Source organism: Talpa occidentalis, unplaced genomic scaffold (assembly GCF_014898055.3).
Source record: "Talpa occidentalis isolate TD23 unplaced genomic scaffold, MPIMG_talOcc4v2.1 talOcc4.6, whole genome shotgun sequence".
NCBI classification, from domain to species: Eukaryota; Metazoa; Chordata; class Mammalia; order Eulipotyphla; family Talpidae; genus Talpa; species Talpa occidentalis.
This window is the reverse complement of record NW_023604972.1, coordinates 91,466,130-91,482,173: the sequence shown is the minus strand read 5'-3', so window position 1 is coordinate 91,482,173 and position 16,044 is coordinate 91,466,130. Positions and strand designations below refer to the sequence as shown.

Below are 16,044 nucleotides of genomic sequence, written 5' to 3'. Positions count from 1 at the left end.
CTACCCCGTAGGGCTAATAAACAAGTGAAGGAACTCAGGATCAGTCTAAAATTGATATTTCCAATGTCCCAATGTGAAGAAAAAAACCTGCTTCCTTTTCAAAGTCCAGAGAACACAGTCTCCATCCTCCAGGAGAGAGGGCTTCCATGGTGACAAAGCACGCATGCAGAATAAAAGAAGGCAAAGGCCATTTGTCTTCACTCATGTCAAACAGCAAAACAAGGCTTCTATTCTTTCAGTTATTCAGCTGTTGAAACTCTACCCCAAAGCCCTACCTTCTAGCCCTTTCTCGGATATGAGGCGCAAAGCATCTGTGTCTCCATTTTGGGACCAGATGCATACTTTTCCTTTAATAGCAAGTTTCTTCTACTATTTTTTTGTTACTGGAAATGTGTTGGGTTTTCCTCCAGCAGGTCAGGAAGGTCAAGAAATACTTCCTAGAGCTCTCTTTGTGACTGTTTAATTCAGAGTTCATGCAGACACCTGAAAACTTGAAAGAAAGACCCTCTCAGGACTGACGAGTGGCTTAAAAAGTGGCCTCCTACAGACAGGCCTAGCAAGAGAGCCCATTGCATGCTGTCCTCATGCCTTCACTACAGTGCTTGTATACTGTCAGCCACAGACTAAGTCATAGACATAGATTCCTTCACGGTCTCCCTGCCCTCCTTATGCCAGCCAGCATCTATGTCTACCTGCATTTTTTTTAAAAAAGATACATGTGGAAACTACAACTTCATAAATCAGATATTTGGGGGGGTTTCTTTTGAAAGGAAATGACAGTTTGCTGATTGAGAGACCCATCTCAACATACCTCCGGTCTGTGGGGTACAATTCCACTGTGACCACATCCAGAGAGTTCCAGGCCGAGATGGTCAATCCATTGTACAGACACAGCATGCCTATCATCATGGATTCACTGGTGCCGAACCAAAGGAAGAAACAACTGATCCCTGAAAGCACCATGGAGCCCCCTGCCAAAAACCAGATGAAAGATGGGAATGTTTTCCGTCATCTCAGTGGAGCAAAGACCCAGGCATCTTCAAGGTCTTTCAGTAAAACTGAATGCCCCGGGGAAGCTGCAGACTGGGCTGTGTTGAGCACAGGTCCACAGACATTCCCGGGTGTGAAGGTTTGCCTCTGAGCCTGCCTTCCCAAGCCCCGAGCATGAAACGCACATCAATTATTCAGCTACTTAAGTGGAAACATATACATTAGTCACACATAATTAGTTTTTCAGTCTGTTAACTCATGAAAGCTGCTCAGATGAAATGTAATTAGTCATAATTTTCACTAAAATTTACTCCTAATGTAATGTCTTAAGGGATTCCTCCACATTTCTGTGCTTGCAAATCCCTAAAGGGGCAGGAGTGGGAACGAGCTCCCTCTAGCTTGTAGAAGTTGCTCTTTTCTTTTTCACATGAAACTAAGCACATACCTAGCATTGTTAAGCGCCCGATTCTGTCCATCAACAGAGCAGACACAATGTTCCCTGGCAACACTGCCAGTGTCCCCAGGAAGTTGACAAAATAAATCCAATAGGCACTATAGTCATCATCAAAGGTAATCTGGCATCCGGTCTTGTTGTGAAAAAATGAGCAGTTTTGAAATTCACTGTCAATGAATTTATATGGCTCAAAATCTGTAAAGAAAAGGAAGACAATTCATCAAGCTCTTGACAGTTGTGCATCCATGTAAGAAAGTCTGTTCAGAATTCTGAAAAGAATCCTGGTACTGCAGACCCCTTGGGGGTTGCATGTCTGGGCTAGTTTGACTTTTGGGTGTTTTCTTGGCCAAAGTGCAGGGTCTAGTCTAGGACATCACTTTACAAAGTAGTCGAGAGAAGACACACCTTGGCTGAATAAAGGAATAAATTAAGTTCTTTAAAGAGTCCAGTTAGCTTCTGATTTCTGTGGTTGGTGATTGCTAATTCTACTACTGGCTTACTACTTTATAATGTTACTTTGTTCTAATTATTCTGTTACATAAAGCTGATCATTAAAGTATTAATAGCCTCCAACAATTACAAGAACAGTTTTTTCATCTTTTTTATTTTTTTAAAGATTTTTATTATTTATGCATACAAGAGCAGGGGTACAGGCCAGAGGTATGTGTGTGGGGGAGAGGATTCACCAGAGACAGAGTGGGGAACAGAACAGGCAGAATGACTGAAATACACTGCTGAGGGGAGCAGCAGGTGAGACAGGAGAGGTCTGCTGTGCCATGTGGGTTGCTCCCTGGCCGGCTGGGGATCGAACTTGTGCTGCAGAGGTTGCGGATTGCTTCATAGTGCTGTGTTTAACCCCTTGTACCACCAAGGAGGCCCCAAGAACAATTTGTTTTAAAATGTGCATGAATCAGTTATATTATTGCCATTTTATGGGACTCTGAGGGACAGAGAAGGAACAGGACTTTCCTGAGGTTCTTGAGATTGAATATAGAACTTAAGTGGAAGAATCCACCCTTGCACCAGCTCAGGCTCATTTGCAGGTCATAAGCACTCACTGCTGATTTCTCTTGAATTTGAATCTATGCAACAAAGGGTTTGCAGATGGCGGGTTCTGTTAAGAGGCAGTGAGAATCAAAACTGTTCTCTTGCTTTGCTAAGCAAAATCTGCCAAAATGAGCTGCTCTTCTGAGGTTGAGTGGGTTAGAAGACAGCGACAGTACTGTTCAAGAAAAGCACTGACATTGACCCTGTTCTCATTTGGAGTTGGCCAGAGATGGCTCCTCCTGTCTGAGCACCAAGAAGGCAGAGTTGGCAGCAGAGTAGTGCTGATACTCCAGTCCCTGTGGGGCTGCTATTCTGGACTCATCACAGAACACAGACACGTGTGGGGGGTGGAAGTAGGGAGTGGAAAAGAGTGGGCTTTGAAATCAGATGAACTTGTGTTCAAGTCTCAGCTGTTACTAGTTCTATGGTTGTGGCCAAGTTATTTATCTAAGCCTCAGTTATTGCTAACACTGAGAAAGAAATCATCTAATGGCCTAGAGTAAGAAGCAGCACAAAGTAGGTTTTCAGTCATTGTTGGTCCCCCATTTGAAATTTTTTCCCTGGGGAGTTTTCCAGAGATGAACTAGGCTAGAAAACTGTATCTCATTAAACACAACCAAGTGTTTCTATCTCTGTTGACTATCATTCAGGCATGTTCACTTAACATGCCAAATTTTATTTTATTTATTTTCCTTTTTTATTTTTAAAACATCCTTGTTTATTTTATTATAATATAGGATTTCTCGCTTCAGAAAACACCAAGTTTTTACACCAGGATGACCAAAACAGATAAATTACAGGTTAAAAAAAATTTTTAAAAATCACAGAAGGGAATTTTTGTATTCAATTTTGAATATCAGCAAAGTTCCATTTGTGTTAAGTCTGACCAAGGACAAACAGTACAAGCTTAATATTAGTCCAACCTGACCAAGGGACTCCATTCATTTACACTGTAATCTCCATAAGCCTCTGCCCACACTACCACACAGGCATCATGTTTCTACCCTTTGAAGATGCCCCAGGCAGGGTTAACCTACCTGTGTTGTCAAAAACAGTATCAATAAAGGTGCAGTTCTTGAAGTAAGTGTTAAGTGAAGTCACATCCTCAAAGGTGCAGGCCTTAAAAACTGAATCTTTGAATGTTACAGATTTGAACTTGACACCTAGAAATCTGCCCAACACACACAAAAATTTCATATCAATGACTGCGTCTATCAGGGTTTAAAGCAAAATCAAACACAATTACAGACGAACTCTCTTAACTATAAAGGCAAACTATAAAGGTTTCTGGATTTCCTAAGGTCTCAGCTTTTCCCCATTTCCCTTCTGCAGCCTTTGCTTATCTCATTGCTCATCAATACTATTTTCTAGCAGAAGATGAAATTAAATTCAAGATAACTTCAGATATTGCCAGAATGTTTCATGGGATATGCAATTGAAGGTTGAGAGTTTGGAGATTACCTGTGGCTATTACATCTTTACTTTGCAATCCCATCCTCTTGTTCCATCCCATATGCTGTTATTTGAAAGTTCTCTACTTGGGGTCAGTGGCTCTAACCTGAGGATGTGCTCCCATGCTCACTTTGAATGAAAGTCTGTTCCCTAATTAGAAACCCAACACTTTTTTTAAATTCTAACATAGGAATGCTAATTATCCTAAGGAGAGGACATAAGAATTCCACCCCATTTATGTGAGAAAGGATTGACTCATGGGTGAAGAAACATACAGGCCACATTCATTTCCAAGAATATTTTTCCTCTCACAGCCAACTGGTATTCCTTGAATTAAGTAGAATGAGGAAAGCTCTGTTTATTTTTTGAAAACATGTAGAAGATGAAACCTGCTCAGGCACAAGCAGGTTGGGTGCTACAAGGGGAAATTCTAGGTGGTGAAGATGACAATAGTCTTAATGATCTGGTGTCTTGGAAGCGTCTATGATTTAGATCTATCTATGTTGATAAGGACTGCCAGGAGATGTGGACCTATATTCATCAAGGTGTCTGGTAATGTATTAAGATACTGTGAATATATACATAAGTCAGCCACTGTGAGGAAAATGTTTGTTCGACTTAGGTATTTATTAAACCAAATACCACCCTTATTTGAGGTAGAAAGAACTGATCTCCTGGACAAGTGGACTAATTTAAAAGTAGTTCACTAACTTGTTCTCACCCTATGCCTGGCTGCACTTGTTATGCAGAGTGCACTGTGACCTAACAGATCAACCAGCTTAAAAAATATCCTTATTTCAACCCCTACTCCAGGGGTCCAGAGTAAAATCACCTAAACCATCAATTTACCCAAGAAAGCAAGCTAAATAATGGCACATTTTAAGATGATTGATTTTCTGAAAGGGGACCGAATTTAGAAAGGGGAACCCATTTTTGTGAATGGATGATATATACACTAAGGGCACTTGGTACAAAATTCAAAATGTTGAAAAAGGGAAAAAGTTTTTCCCCAGGCATCCTCAAGTCACCTGGTTCTTATGCCAAAGAGAACACCATTGTCATTTCTCTGTGCTTGTCCAGGAGCATTCCGTGTACAGAGTGCTAGCAATCCAGACACACTAGGCTACATTCGGCTTGTTTATTGAGAGTTATCGTGGAGGTTATTCTTATAGTATATACAAAGGGCTGCCATTTTAAGATGTTGAATAGGAAAATTGTATTTTAAAAAATAAATTAGCTAGTGGTAATTCCAATTTCTCTAAAAGACAAAAAATTCTATCATTTTCAAAGTAAATGCTTTACTAGGATTTTAATGCTATTATCAGTCATCGTATTACTAATGTAAAAAAGTTCTTAGTGACGATGGAATAGCCATCTTAGAACTTTAATAAATATTAATATATATATATAATGGTCAGACATAAACATATATCAGAAACTTCTAAAGGGGTGACAATATTTCTGTAATTCAATGAAGTAAATTTTCACATCCCAGAATTACAGCGCACTTGACTGTAAGGTCTGTGGAAAAACAAGTGCTGATTTGACTCAGTATTTTATGTGGGAGAAGGAGGTGATCCTGTGTAGTTTGGATTAGGGTTAGGTCCCCCACTGTATAGCCAGTTCGAACACTTATCTCCATGTGGGTAGCTTTCCTTTTTATTACACCAACCATAAGCATCCCACAAAATTCTTTTTATCATTCCCAAACTGCTTTTACTTGGGAAACTTTGATTGTCTTAGACTTTTACTTTTATCACAGTTGAAATTTGGTCAACTTCCTAAGAATGATGTAAACCATCAGGAACACATACCAGCAATGATTTCCTCAGACAACAAATAATGGGTGTAAATCAAGACTTTGTTCACCCGTTTCCCCTCTAAAAGAATGAACCAGAGCCAGTTAGTTCTCTCTCATCTTCAAGAAGCATTCTAGAATCCATACTCAAAAATGTCTTTTGCTAACTTATTCCATATTCTCAAAGCTCTTAATTTTGGGGAATCATTTCTGTTAACTAATTCTGACACAACTGAGCCCTAATTCTTGATTTAGCATAGTGAAGAAGGAAGAATTGTAGAAAGTGGTCTTTCAGTGATAGAAGACAGTTATCAGTTACACCTTGGATTTCTTCCTGAATTAACCCATCTCATTTTCTTATGCTTTCACTCTTTCCTAACTTACCTTTTATTTCTCTCCAGTCTCTCTAAATTTTCTTTTCACATCTTTCAATTCTACTTCCTAATAAACAACTCAGCTTTAGAAGTAGTTTTGAAGAAGTAACTGTACCTTTTTTTAAAGCTTATTTGGAAGCATTCACATTCAGGCTGAAAATGACTAAGTGCACAACAGAAAAACAATGATGCATGTTTCAATGCAGTGAAGGCTAAGCAAGAAATAAGGTTTTGTGAACAGAGAACAAATTTCAAAGTTTCCGGACCTGCCATTGTCGTATTCCACTCCAGTGTGAATCTGATTTTCCATTGTAAAGTTAATACTGAAATTTGCATATTTCTCTTTCTGCACCTTTCTAATTAATAATGCATATTCATCCGACTGCAGATGTTTAATGACATCAGGAAACCAAACAGATAATCCATAGTACCTGCAAAGACAAAGAAATGAGTATGTTCCAGTATACGGCCACAGTGACTGCCTCCCTAACACTTTCAGAGAGGTAGTGGTTCCCCATGAAGCACTTCTGATTATGACTAACTCCCTATAACATTATGAATCATTGAGCAGTAATCTTGTCTCCCACCTGCAACGATTAAATCTGCAAAAATCACGTCAGAGAAATGGCCTGGGATTACCTGGGTCATCCAGGTATACAATTCTTGAAACTTTCTTAGGAAAGAGATGTGCATTAGAACCCATCCCATATACTTATGGCATCTATTTTACCACAATTGCACAGAGGAACCTCATCTCCCAGTCTGGTGGACCAAGCTCCTGGGGTCCCAAGATTGTAAGTGACCTTACAGAATGACCTCTTTTAAGGGAAACTCTTTTTTGGTTCCCACGTTACTGTGATTTTGCTATCCTGGGGGCAGATCCCTATTTCTCAAATGGGTCAAAGCTGGGAAAAGAACCATTCAGGTTATTATCAGAAAGTCCAGGTTATTTCCACTTTCTGCCTCTTGGTGACTACTTCTAACAGCTAACAGCTGAATCATGCTGTTGTGCTCGTCAGTACAGTGACCCTAACTATGTGCAGCTACTGAGCAGCTGAATTGAGATTGTGCTGTAAGTATAAAGTACCACACTTGAAGACTTAAGAAAAGTAGAATGTGAAAGAAGTCACTAGTCATATTTACATTGATTGTGGGTTGAAATAATATTTGGGGCTTAATGAGTTAAATAAAATACATTATCAAAACTCATTTCACCCATTTCCTGTTACTTTTTTAGTGTGTCTGCCAGAAAGTTAAATACAACACATGTTGTTCACATTTTATTCCTATCTGACAGCACTGCTCAAAAGTAAGGTTTCCCTGAAGAATACAAAAACACTAATATGAAGAGAAGCTTTCACTCCCATGTTCACTGCAGCACCGTTTACAATAGCCAAGTTATGGAAACAAACTAAGTGGCCAAAACAGATGAGTGGATCAAGAAAATGAGGTATATATACATAATGGAATACTATTCAGTGATCAGAAAAGATAAACTTTGTAGAAACATGGATAAAGTTGGAAGGGATTATGCTAAGAGAAACAAGCCAGAAGGAGAAAGATAAATACTGGATGGTGTCACTTATATATGGAATATAGAAAAATCAAACAAAGGATCAGACACAGCCAAACTAAAACTCTAACCTTTAAAGTTGATTATAGAACTGGAGTTGGGGTTGGGGGAAGAGTGATAGGAGGGGGAGGGGTGAAAACAAAGTGGGAACTATGGTGAAGGACTGTAGGTATTTGGTGATGGGTGTGGTGTAGTAACAAGACCTGGAGGGGGTGATCCCATACTTCTAAAGCACAGACAACAATATAAATCAATGTTACTTCCAATTAAAAAAAAATAATAAAGCAGGGGTTCCTGAAACAGGGTCCCCTGACCAGCATCATCACTATCACTAAACACTTAGTAATGCAAATTCCTAGGCCCCAGCATACCTACAGGATCAGAAGTGCTGCAGGAGAATCTTCTGATGCACCCTCAAGTTCAGGAAACTCTGCTCTAGCTTTCCCCAGTTACACTTAGTTACATAGGGAAAAAAGTGGTTGTGAGCACAGCTTTTGCAGGTATGTGCACTCTATTCAATGCTGGCCTAGGCACTTAGCTGCTGCGTGACCCTGGTCTAGTAACCTTAACCTTCATTACCCGATTTCCGATACCAGAACAATGTCAGCGTCACCTCTCTGTGTGGGCGCTCAGATTAAATGGGATGCAAATTCCCCAGCAGCATATGAGTGCTCATAAGCCTATGCAGTCTTGCTTTTTTAAATTTTTAATTGAACCAACATTGCATCATAACATTATATAAGTATCACATGTGCATCAATATAAAGCAATGTCTTTATATACTAAGTTCACCACTGAAAGTCAAAATTCTGCATAGTTTTTATTATCATTATTGTCATTGGGATCCCTGAAACATCTCTGCCCTAGGATTCCAGATTTCAACCCTTTCTCTTAAAGATGATGAATTAAACATCTGGTGGCTACTGAGTAAGAATGGCTTGTGAAACATCTACCTGTCTGGTCAGACACATAAGATAAAAGTCTTAAATGTCTGCAGTGAGGTCACACGCTGCCCACCTCTATCATCAATGAGGTGGAGCAATTTCAGCTAATTTTTTATTTATTCAGCAAATATTTATTGACTATCACTAAATGTGAGGCACTGTTTGATGTTTCCGGGGTATCAGTGAGGAAATCACCAAGTGTAAGATGTGGTCACAAGATAAATCACATGTTTGTCATGTAACTTCACATCTCAAGAGTCGGACTTTGGTCTTGCTTAGCTTCATCTTCTTTATACCTAGCCAGTGTTGAACACAGAGTAGGAACTTAATCCGTGTTCATCTCCAGGCCTCATTTCCTTCAGAGATTGTTTTTCTAGAACTTGAGTGGAAAGTACTTTGTATTTTTAAATCAACCCTCTCAATTGAGAAACAAGAATCCAAAACTTAGTAAGGTCCCCAAGTCACATTGTAGAAGGAGATGTGAAGTCCCCTGATCCCGCGTAGCCTGTCCCCCCTTTATTACCTCACAGCAACAGGAAAAATGGGTCACCTAGGACCACCTGCCTGTTTTAATTTGAGGACATTAAGAGATGGAACTTGCAGGATAAATGTTGGGCTCCCCCTGGCCAGAAGATCCCACTGACCTGGAAGTGTAGGGGATTACATAATCGCCTTTTTGAAACAGCAAATTAGGCAAAAATAGACTTGTATTCATACATTCTGAAGTCAACATGTCAACTACTAGCAAATAAAATTCTGAAGTTTTCCTCCTACCTCCTCTTTTCTTAGAACATATGTGTGGTGGTTTTGTTCATTTGACAACAACTATATTTTGAGCACCTATTATGTGCCAGGAACATGTATCAGTGCACAAAACCGTTGAAAATCCCTTTTCACAGAGCTTCCAGAGGGGAAGACAGAGTTTTATTCGTTATAGAGTAAAGAAGCTTTTCCTATGTCAGGAGAGGGCAGGTTCCCCGGGGAACAATAAGCTAAGGAGAGTTAGGGAAGTGCTGAGCAGCTGCAGTTTTAAGAGGGTGCTTAGGGAAGGTGTCAGTGAGAAGGTGACAGCTGAGGCAAGACTCAAAGAAGGTGAGGAAGTGAGCTGGACCATGTTTGGGGGAAGCGTTCCATGCAGAGGGCAGTGCCCCAGCTGGAGATGGGAAAGGTCTGGCACCTTCATGGGAGAGCAAAGGGAAAAGGAGTGTGTTTGTGGCGGAACAATGGGAAGAAGAGGGCGGAAAAGTCTAGGGGACAAAATACCCAGAAAAGTCCTCTCCAAACACTATTGGCTTTGTCACTCTAGCTTATGACAAGATAAATAAAACAAGTAATGTATAGGAACCATAACGGTCAGCAAATCTAAGCTGAAAAAACTCTTTCCTGGCAGGCTAACAGGAGCTAACAGTATAAGAAAAGCACGCAGCACACCCGGGAGTTTCAGTGAGGAATTTTAAAGATTTTGTTCACCACGAATTTAAATCACTTACCCAAATGACAGGGTGAACCAAACAATTGTAAGTTTTATTGTATTTTCCCTGACAGGGTAGTTGAAACATCTCATGAAAGTCAACCAAATCTGTGAAAATGAGAGAGTTAGTTTTCTTAGGCAGTTATCTAGTCAGCTCCACATTCCACCCCTCTCCACCTAGTTATAAATCAGTTGAGTTATCCTTGGGCTACATTTACTTGAACTTAAAAAATGAGAAAGGTTATAGGAAACCAATAATGGAATTTTCATTCTTCAGCTTCCTGGAGGCCAATGGACAAAGTAACTTGGGTCACTGCCAGGACTCCTTGCCTTATACCGTCCCTTCCCCCAAAATGCAGCATATTGGGTCCACAGGTGATCCCAAAGGGATCCCATTATTTGGTCCTGGTCCAGGAGTCAGATGTCCTGGGCAGTTCAACACCCTTCTGACTAAGCTCAAATGCAACAAGTTGGCTGGCAAGTCAGGTGGGCCTGTAACTTACTCCGTATAGTTCTGTGCGAATCCGAACAAAACACCTCCTGTACCACGTTCCCGTGTCACTCTCAATTTCAATCAGCTCATCTATTTGTTTTGGGGTTTTGATTCTGTTTACCTGTCAAGAGCAACAGAACACAAATGCTGAGTTCCCTTTTCTGAGGATGCTGAGTTTAGCATTACTTTTTTCTCCCTTCTGTTATTTTTTTATTGAGGTATGACTGACGCCTAATATTATATTAGTTTCAGGAGTAGACATAATGATTAGATACCTGTGTATATTGGGAACTGATCACCATAGCCTAGTTAATATATATCATCTTACATAGTTACAAATTTCTTTTTCCTGTGATGAGAAATTTTAAGATCTACACTCTTAGCAACTTTGAAATATGCCATATAATATTATTAGCTGCAGTCACCATGCTGAAATTGACATCCCCATCACTTGTTTATTTTGTAAGTGGAAATTTGTACCTTTTGACCCCCTTCATTCATTTTGCCCACTGCCAGCCCCCCTCCAACCACCAATCTGTTCTCTGTACTGTTTGAACAATCTGTTTCTAAAAAAGCAAAAGCTGACTCTAAGAAAAAGCAAACACATATTTGATTATCACCCTGTACATATAAGAGGCCATTGGCCTAAGTATTCAAACCTGAATGGCCCGTAGGGGAACTAAATAAAGATCAAATGGAAGGGAAGATCCTAGAGAAATGGGAGAGGAGCAACTGGTAATGGAATTAAATGAAACCAAAACAGCCTTTTCTGAATCATTAGCAGATAAAACATCCAGACAGATAAGCTTCTGTATTAAGAATTATAATGCTTGAACTGAAGTAATTATACATACTTTTCTCTGGAACCTACTCAGTTAATAAATTTGGCCACTAAAAATTGCTCTTAAATCTTTTCCATCCAACTTTTATTCCTTCATCATCGCTGTCATCCTTTCTTCCTTCTCCACAGCCTAAACCACAGTGGCTGTTCAGAAAAGACCCACAGGTGATCACAGTGCAAAGCTGAGCAAGTGAATTCAAGGTAAGTGGCAACGCCAACTCTTCAGACACAGAAGGGGAACAAATGATAAGCGCCACTGTGAAGAGCTGCCTGCTCGTTGCTAAGGAAAAGAACCAAGAGACAGAAGAAAATGAAGGCAAAGAGGAAGGTAAAGAAAAGAAAGAACAGTTCCTTTGTGGGCCTCTCACATCTTATCCTGTTAGACAACAGTCATCAGCTTTTGATAAATCTGAGAGGACACATAAATGTGCACCTCCCAACATAAATTTTCAACAGGTCGTTTTTGAGATTCTGCCAACCTCCAAAGCGGCAGTATGCTGTGAGAATCCAGGTGCCAAGGTTGGCTATTTGACATTTGATTAGGGACCCTAGGCCTCTTTGATATTATACCCTCCAAACAGTAGCCTCTTCCTTGCTTTGCAAAAAAGACACACCTATGTAACGAAAATAATGGTTGAGTTAAAAGTGGGATAACAAAGAGAGTCAGTTCCAGATAATCCATGCTGGCATTTTGTGATTCTGTCTCTCTATATGTTTTATCACAAGGGTATTCTTCTCATTCAACAAACAATTTTTGGAAGGCTTCCTCTTCTCCACCCATCAGTGTTTGTTTGGCTATTCATTTGTACCCAGAAGTGCCAGGACTGGCACTAGACCCTGGACATACAAACATCAAACCCCATACCCTCCAAGCAATTAGTATGCAAAGTGAAAAGTACTCTAAAGAAAGCCTGTCTCAGGTGGGAGAGACGTACTGGAAAGGACATTCAACTTAACCTGGGAATGAGAGAAAAGGCTTTGTGGACTGCAGAATTTGACCCAGGGCTTGTAGAGAACTGCATTATTTTCCATGTATATAAACTACCTCGAGGACACTCCAAGTAGCAGGACAATTATATGAAAACACTGTGAAGTGTGAGAGAAAACAGTGGATTGGCCAACCTCAGAATTTTGGATTCCTAAAGAATAGTCCAGTGAGAGAGGGCAGTGAGGAATGAGGGCTGACCAAATCAATGACAGGAAGGGACAATGATGACATTATTTACTATGAACAATAAAAGTAAATAGTTATTGTTCAATATAAGGAGGAAAGAAAGAAAGTAGTCTTCAGGATTTCAACTATGGTAGTGCTGGTAGTAGTTGCTGATATGACAAGGAAGAGGCTTGGAAATGCTTAAGGTGCTGAGTTCAGATTCAGAAATTCAGAATTTGAAGGGCCTGTGGTACACAGAAGGATGGCCACAAAGCCCTTCAACATGCAAGTCTGTAGCTTGGGAGATTCGTCTACTAAGACAGATAGAGGAAATAAAGGAGATCAGCAAAGGAGAGTGTACTGTGACAGAAGTCAGCTGAAAATAAAGCTCTGGAAAACAACAGTATTTAGGTAGGAGCATTTAAAAGAAGAGCTTAAAAAGGACATATTAGAGAAATATATGCAAACTGGGCATTGTAAACATAAAAAGGAAAAGGAAAAATCTATCATGGTAGAATCAAGTAATAACTTTGAAATTCAACTGTAAATCAAAGTCAACTGACTTTGAGTTATCCATTCTTTTTTTTTTTTAATTCTCCAAATGGAACTGGGCTCGAAGAGACTATCCAGTCTTTTAGAATGTTCCAATCTTATTACTGCCTAATCTTTATATAATAGCACTTATACAGATCACAATGAGTGGACTTGGTAGCTCAAACATTCTGGAAGAAGAATCAGGGAAGCAGGGACTGTACAAAGACACTTTCTTAGAAAGTGGCTAACAAGGGTTATGTGACATTGGGTATCTAGATGAGGTCTCAAGATTCCTCCAGCCTACGATGATACTTTAACTTACAAATATTCTTCCTCTATTGTGCTCAAAAGAAGGATCTACTCAAAGGGTTCCAGGTCTACCAGTGGGGTATCCACTATTGATATTCATTTCTCCATTCCACAGCATAAAAATTTTTACAAATAAAGAATCTGTCATAATTTAGGTAAAGCCAGACTAATGTCTCTTTTTATTGTATAAATGAATGAACAAGATGTCAGGGGGCTATTTAACCAGGGATTATTTGCTCATATTGTAACAGGGTGGTCCCCAGGAAAGGGGGAGGTTCCCTGCCCCACCCAAGGGAGGGTGGAGCTGAGCAGGAAGAGGAGAAGCAGAAGAAGAGACTGAGGAAGGAAGCAGGATGGAGCCAGAAGGAAACCTGGAGGAGGCGCATGGAGCCTAGAGACACGTAAAGAAACTGTTTGTCTTTTGGTCGTGGACTGGGTGACACAGATGTGGGTGAGACCCGTGGGGAGGTGACAATGGCAGTTTTTATCTTGATGTTGATTTTGCTCTTTTCCTTCCGGGCTTGTCCAGTTGTTTGTGACCCTTTTCTGTGGGTCCCCACTGGAAGATGTTTTAGACTTGTGGTAGACTTTGGGGCCTTGTTCTGGGCCGATCCCATATGGATGGACTTTTACCCACGAGGGGATGGGTAACTTTGGGTGCTTCATTTAGAAACTAGACTCTTTGCCTTACCTGTATTGTTTCCTAGTTTTATTAAAGTTCCTTCCCATTAAAGTCTCATGTGTTTTGTGTTGATGCGGCGGATGGCAGAACCCATTTAGAATAGGCAGGTTTGCGGGGCTTGGGCTGCCCCTCTCCCTGTCCTATAACAATATTTCAAGAACTATAATTGATACTATTTATAAGACACTGATTTTACTTATAACCCTCTATGTCTTACTGTATGTTCCCTTACACTATTTTAGACAAACATTTTTACTATAATTGCATATAACAAAACATTTAAAAACCATTGATCCCAGTTAAAATTTTTCTGCATCCAATTTTCATTGATTTAGACTGGCTTTCCCCCTGAGTAGAAACTTTATAACTAGGTTTGGAAGGACATTCCATGCAGAGGGAACAGCACCACAAGGCAGCGTGGCAGGCTTAGGTAAAATGGCAAATACAGGGGACTGAGAGACAAGAGAGCTGGTGCACAGAATGGAATTTATAGTCTGGTCTGAGCCCAGCGAGGAAGGAAGCGCTGAGGAGCAGTACTCACTGTGAAGACCTTCTCAGGCTGACCCCGTGCTCTCATGTTTGTGTCATGAATTAACTTCAAAATCATCCAAGCTTCATCATGTTTTCCAACCTAAGAAGTGAGTGGACAGAGAAGTGCTATGAGGTGAAATAAATCTACTTCCCAGTTGTCCAGTAGCCCTCTGGTATTGCCAGATCAACCAGGGTATTTGTGTGCAAATGGGCTTAGGCAGTTCCTTTGGAACACACAGACTACTTGGACATTCCTTGAGTACATTAGCAGGTCAGTGGCAATGCCTGCAATAAAAAACAGCACCTCTGGATAGTTGAATTTCATTTACAAAACAATAAGACACATTCTCTTCACTGAATCAAAAGTTACTTGCTTGAGGAGGAATTTTAGTGTTCTCTGGCCATGAGGCAGCTTTGCCACATGCTGGAGGCTTAAAGCCTATCTCCATGACACTAAACCCTCCATAGTCCCATAGTAGGGAGGAAAGATGTAGCTCCCCAAGAGGCAAGCAAACTTTCCTAGAATCAATACGGAACTCTTTCCAGCATATGCGGCTTCTTTGAGTGTTTTAATAACAAGTGTTACCTCCAATAAGAACCGTGGGCTTTCGGGCATGAACGTGAGGGCCACCACAGAGGAGACGCAGGGGAGGGCGCAGACGATCACAAACACCCGCCAACTGTGGAACTGGTAGGCCGACCCCATGCTGAAGCTCCACCCTGGAAAAGGAGGAGGAAAGAGTGAGGGAGATGCCTCTCAGGCCGCCTGCTGGGAAGTGACCTGCCTCCACAATCACTGTGGGTGTCTGTGCCATAAATTAGTCAAATCTAATTGGCCTGGGTCTTGACCAGCTGGATTTTAAGGACAAAGTAGTGCAAGGGCAGAGGGCAGTGAGTAATGAGGGATGAACCAAGTTAGTAGCAGTAGGGTGGAAAGTGAGGGAGGAAGGAGCTTGGAACCAAAGGGGTCAGGACCTAAGTGTGGAGGGCATGTACGTTTGTTTGCAACCTAATTCCAAAGGTCGAGGAAATTAATTTGAAGTGATGCTTTTTCAATAGACCCTGTGCTGGGTATCTTCTCTTAGTACCTCGAAATCATGCTGTTCTCTCTTCCCCTCCTCTGGGTGCCAGGAAATGAACCTCTATGGACTGATCAGCCGCACCCTTGCCACTGACTTCTGGCTGGGTTTCCTCTCAGCCAGAGAACTGAGGTTGAGAACAGCGTTCAGGATATTTATTTTCCATGCTTCCCTTCTTGCTGGCTGGGTGGTAGTTTGACAGTGGTTTTTCTCATACTCCAGAATCTTCCCTCATAGCCACAACTCTTGCCAGTTTCTCTCAATCCCTTCTTCTTCTTGTACTTTTAGGATATAGGTGGGTACAAGATGCCTTCCTGCT

General features: G+C 40.8%; 1 protein-coding gene across 3 annotated transcripts in view; it reads right to left on the bottom strand.

The window, feature by feature from the left end:
- Nucleotides 1-16,044, bottom strand: part of SV2C (synaptic vesicle glycoprotein 2C) — a 385,830-nt gene that overhangs the window by 13,275 nt on the left and 356,511 nt on the right. For all 3 annotated transcript variants that reach the window (XM_054687976.1, XM_037530198.2, XM_054687977.1), the window contains 8 exons: nt 15,233-15,366; nt 14,657-14,746; nt 10,607-10,717; nt 10,123-10,211; nt 6,382-6,546; nt 3,529-3,662; nt 1,436-1,639; nt 812-971 (listed from right to left, as the gene is read on the bottom strand). In XM_054687976.1, coding sequence (XP_054543951.1) covers nt 812-971; nt 1,436-1,639; nt 3,529-3,662; nt 6,382-6,546; nt 10,123-10,211; nt 10,607-10,717; nt 14,657-14,746; nt 15,233-15,366 — 1,087 coding nt within the window. The remainder of the gene's footprint in view (nt 1-811; nt 972-1,435; nt 1,640-3,528; nt 3,663-6,381; nt 6,547-10,122; nt 10,212-10,606; nt 10,718-14,656; nt 14,747-15,232; nt 15,367-16,044) is intronic.